Source organism: Girardinichthys multiradiatus, chromosome 3 (assembly GCF_021462225.1).
Source record: "Girardinichthys multiradiatus isolate DD_20200921_A chromosome 3, DD_fGirMul_XY1, whole genome shotgun sequence".
Taxonomy (NCBI): Eukaryota; Metazoa; Chordata; class Actinopteri; order Cyprinodontiformes; family Goodeidae; genus Girardinichthys; species Girardinichthys multiradiatus.
The window spans coordinates 47,336,391-47,340,819 of NC_061796.1; the positions used below are offsets into that span (position 1 = coordinate 47,336,391).

Sequence of the window (4,429 nt, forward strand, 5' to 3'; positions counted from 1 at the left end):
TGGGGGTTACAATAAATCAGTAATACATGATGATACATGAGACATGATGACATTGGGGCCAAACTGATCTCTAGAGTAAAGAATGCAGGCATGCATGTGAGTCTTTTTTATTACATTTGAAAAATAATTATCAGGAATACAAATGTTGCCCAAGTTTGATGAAACTAGCCGTTTCTGACCACACAAAATGCAATAAGCAAATCATCCCGGTTTGTCCCAAAGGGGCCTCCAGAGGTGAATAAAGATCTGAGGGAGACTAATAAACACGTCTTTCATCAGATAAAATGCAGCTCCTGTGGTTCATCTTCTAGGTTGAAAAAGCTCCAGCTCATTCTCCTCTTTCTTCTTCTTCTTCTGTCCTCAGATCCATATGTGAAGGTGAACGTCTTCTATGGCCGTAAACGCATTGCCAAGAAGAAGACCCACGTGAAGAAATGCACGCTGAACCCGGTCTTCAATGAGTCCTTCATCTATGACATCCCACCAGAGCTTCTACCCGAGATCTCCGTGGAGTTCCTGGTGGTGGACTTCGACCGGACCACCAAGAACGAGGTGCTGGGTTGCCTGCTGCTTGGCCTCCACAGCCCATCCTCCTCCGGCGCCTCTCACTGGAGGGAGGTGTGTGAAAACCCGCGCCGGCAGATCTCCAAATGGCACAACCTGAGCGAGTACTGAAAGAGGAGGAGGAGCACCAGAACCCAGTTGACAACTCTGAGCAGCTGGGACTCCACCAGTGGACCCCACTGGGAAACAAAGACTCAGTGTACAGCTCACTCACACGCACACACTTACAACACACACACTCACACAAACACAGATGTACAACACACACACTGCTGTGATGGTAGTTAAACTGTCCGTCTGTATTATCTCTCTGCTCTGATTCCACAACGTTTGCAAGCCGAAGAAAATTCCTGCAGTTTTATTTGAGCCGGAAAAGAAAAGAAGAGCCTGATGTCCATTTCTGAGGCTGACTTCATGTCTCCTGGGGGGGGGGCTTCAGTTTCATTAAAAAAAAGAAGAAGAACGGGAAACGGTTCCCCTTCCTGCTGTTGTTGTCATGCAGTTCATTGCATGTCTGTGTGAAAAGAAAAACAAAGAAACTCTGAATGACGAGTTGAGAGCTGCTGACATCAGAACCTTCAGCTCCGACAGAAGAAAAGGTCCAAATGATCAGAAATAATGCTTATAACGCAACCCTGAAAGTATAACCGCTCCTCATTAGGACCAAATAAGGACCTGCTACAAAGATCCTCTAATGCTCTGATGTTCCACTGCGCAGAGAAACCTACTCAGATTTGGTTTAGCTGCCAGCATGCTTCCTGTCGGCAACGGGTCCGATTTCTCTCCTGTTCCAGAACATTTTCAGGATCCTGAAGGATGCCATGTCTCAGCCCGGCCTCATTCAAACTCTTCATGTGAACCAGTTACCATCTCCTGACTGCTGAAGAACCCGTCGTCGGCTGAATCATGATGTAAAATACTTGTTTTTATCCAGAATGGGTTCCTAAAGGTTCTGAAGCAGAAGGCAGATGTGCTGCTGAGACTTTATTTAGATGAAACGCTGCTCAGAGAGAGCAAAGACCAAAGCTTCACAGATGTTTTTATCACCTGCAGCTGCGTCCACAAGAAACACCCAGTTATATCTGCTGAAGATCTCAGATTTTAGTGTTTTTAACAGGTAGTCTTGTTCAGGTCACACTTGTTTGGGTTGATCAGGTAGGAAACTGGAAAACTGGACTAGGTTTATGCAGGTTTCCTTCACATTTTCCTGACCAAAATTCCTGAGAAGTTTCACATGAATCCTTAAAACTCCAGAAATTGTCCACCAAACAAAGACAGAAGAGATTCTTTTAAAAAGTGTCCCATTTAGTCTGCGCTCTAAACGTGACCCGGTGGTGTTCCTGTTCACCACCTGAGGAACATCTGTCCATGAATCTGTTTCATAGTGACGATGAAGCTCTGTGGTGGTTTTGTTTTTGTCTTCAGTTAGAAGCTAAGTCAACATAAGTTCTAATGCGGTTCTCCGTCCTCCCCCCACTAAATTAAACTGTGGATCTGTACTTTAATTGAGCAAAAAGTGCAACGATAGAACCAGTTTTTGGGCCTTGGAGTCGGTTCTTTAGTGGAGGAAACAGAACATAACCTAAACCCGCTTGTTTTGGACCTACGTCAGTATAAAAAGGAAACTTTTCCAGATTGTTCTAGACTGTAGGAATCCTGCATTCATTGTCCCGCTTCTGCCACTGGGAAAACAACAGAACCCAGTTCCTGAACACATGGGTTCTGTTGTAAAGATGACCTCTGTACCCAACAGGGTAATTTGCTCCGGAGGTTATTTTAATCAAAAACAAGCTGATCAGGTGAAAAATGGTTTTCCCTTCAGGTTCTTTGAATATTCCTTAAATGAAAGGAAGGAAGGAAAATCCAGATTTATGTTTCTGTTGACGGTGAAGAACAGAAAAATATCTGATGATGAGTTTCACAACCAAACAATATGGAGACATCTGCATGACTGCATGGTTTATTTTCCAAACTATGGGATTTTCATTTTCCACAGAAGAAGAAAATGTATTCATCTTGTCCAATAGTAGATATTTATCAATAATGATAAGTTCTCTTTTTCCAGAAGGTCGTGTAACGTTACCAGCTCTAAACGGGTTTTATTTGACGGGACTGAGGGTAAATATGACAGCAGGTCTGCAGCACAGAAAGAGGATTTAAAGTAAAACTTATGGATATTTTCTGTCTCCTGGTTCTGTTGTGTGAATCCCAGTGGTGGAAATGGTGGCTTTAATAATAAATGAGTCCACTAGAGGGCGCTCATTCACAAATCATCTCTTTTTTTAACTAAGATTCACTCTGATGGAAAAAAAACAGACATCCTGAATATATTTTAATGTTCTGAGTGGACCCAGGGTCTAGTGGGTTTATTCTGAGTGGATCCAGGGTCTAGTGGGTTTATTCTGAGTGAACCCAGGGTCTAGTGGGTTTATTCTGAGTGGGTTTATTCTGAGTGGATCCAGGGTCTAGTAGGTTTATTCTGAGTGGACCCAGGGCCTAGTGGGTTTATTCTGAGTGGACCCAGGGTCTAGTGGGTTTATTCTGAGTGGACCCAGGGTCTAGTGGGTTTATTCTGAGTGGACCCAGGGTCTAGTGGGTTTATTCTGAGTGGGTTTATTCTAAGTGGACCCAGGGTCTAGTGGGTTTATTCTAAGTGGGTTTATTCTAAGTGGACCCAGGGTCTAGTGGGTTTATTCTGAGTGGATCCAGGGTCTAGTGGGTTTATTCTGAGTGGGTTTATTCTAAGTGGACCCAGGGTCTAGTGGGTTTATTCTAAGTGGGTTTATTCTGAGTGGATCCAGGGTCTAGTGGGTTTACATTCTTCTTGCAGAACATCTTGTCTCAGTGAAAGATGTGAAAAACAAGTGTTATCCTGCAGAATAAAATTAACCTCACATGTAATATTTACGTTTTCTATTTTTACCGTTTCTGTAAATCAGCTAAAATGAAACAGCTACATCTGTCCTCTGCTTCACGTTCTTTTTATCCTTCCTCTCAACCTGATCTGGACTTTCTTCACGCTGGTTTGTGAAACATTTCTTGTTGTGAACGCTCACGTTCTGGTCAGCCAGCAGATGGCGCTGTTCTCTGTTGTCTTTTTTTTTTTAGGCCTGGTGAAAATAGACGTCCAGACTAAAGTTGTCGTTTGGGGTTTGGGTTTAGTGTTGACTGATGATGCACTTGAAGGGTTTTTAGTCTTATGAAGCACACGTTAGTCTGAGTTTAAAGTTAATCCATCTTAAACCTGCTCCGCAGCTCCTTTACCAGGACAGACAACATTAACCCGTGAGGTTCCCACACTGAACATTTTGAAGAAGACACTGCAGAAATCTTCAAACAGTTTTCATCATCATCATAGAAACGTGCCACTTGTAGCCTGATCTCCATCGCCGCCCTTGGATCCGGTTGGTGGTTTGAAGCTTTCCAGCAGACTAACAGGCTATCGATTTGTACAGATGTGAAGATGTTTGCTGGCTTCCTTGCTGTCTGATGTCTTCAGAGCTTTAGTGTGTTTGAGCGCCCCCTGCTGTAGACCTGGATGCTAACCTCTGTTGGTTTGTTAACAAAGTGGACGTGCAAATAAAAAACAAGTTAGCTATGAAGAGCACGCCTCTTTGTTTTATTCTCGTTTTCTCTTCTGGCCTCTTATTGTATTTTTACCTCATTCAGCAATTTGGAAAATTCATCTGATACCAAGTTTGGAGACTTTTCCCACTTTTAATGCATGTATTTATATAGGTTATTAAACTGAAATTCATCATTTTCTGAGATGAATCTCAGTTTTTTACCATCCCAGTAGCTGTGGAAAAAGTTCAGCTTGGAGGTTTTCTCACCGAGATTAAAAATGATGTAAAATACGTGGATC

General features: G+C 42.9%; 1 protein-coding gene across 1 annotated transcript in view; it reads left to right on the plus strand.

Moving 5' to 3' along the window:
• The window catches only part of syt11b (synaptotagmin XIb), a 16,383-nt gene extending 12,217 nt beyond the window's left edge, over positions 1–4,166 (plus strand). Inside the window, exon 4 of the mRNA XM_047360688.1 lies at positions 365–4,166. Within this exon, the coding sequence (XP_047216644.1) occupies positions 365–675 (311 nt within the window). The 3' untranslated portion in view covers positions 676–4,166. The remainder of the gene's footprint in view (positions 1–364) is intronic.
• The last annotated feature ends 263 nt before the right edge of the window (positions 4,167–4,429 follow it).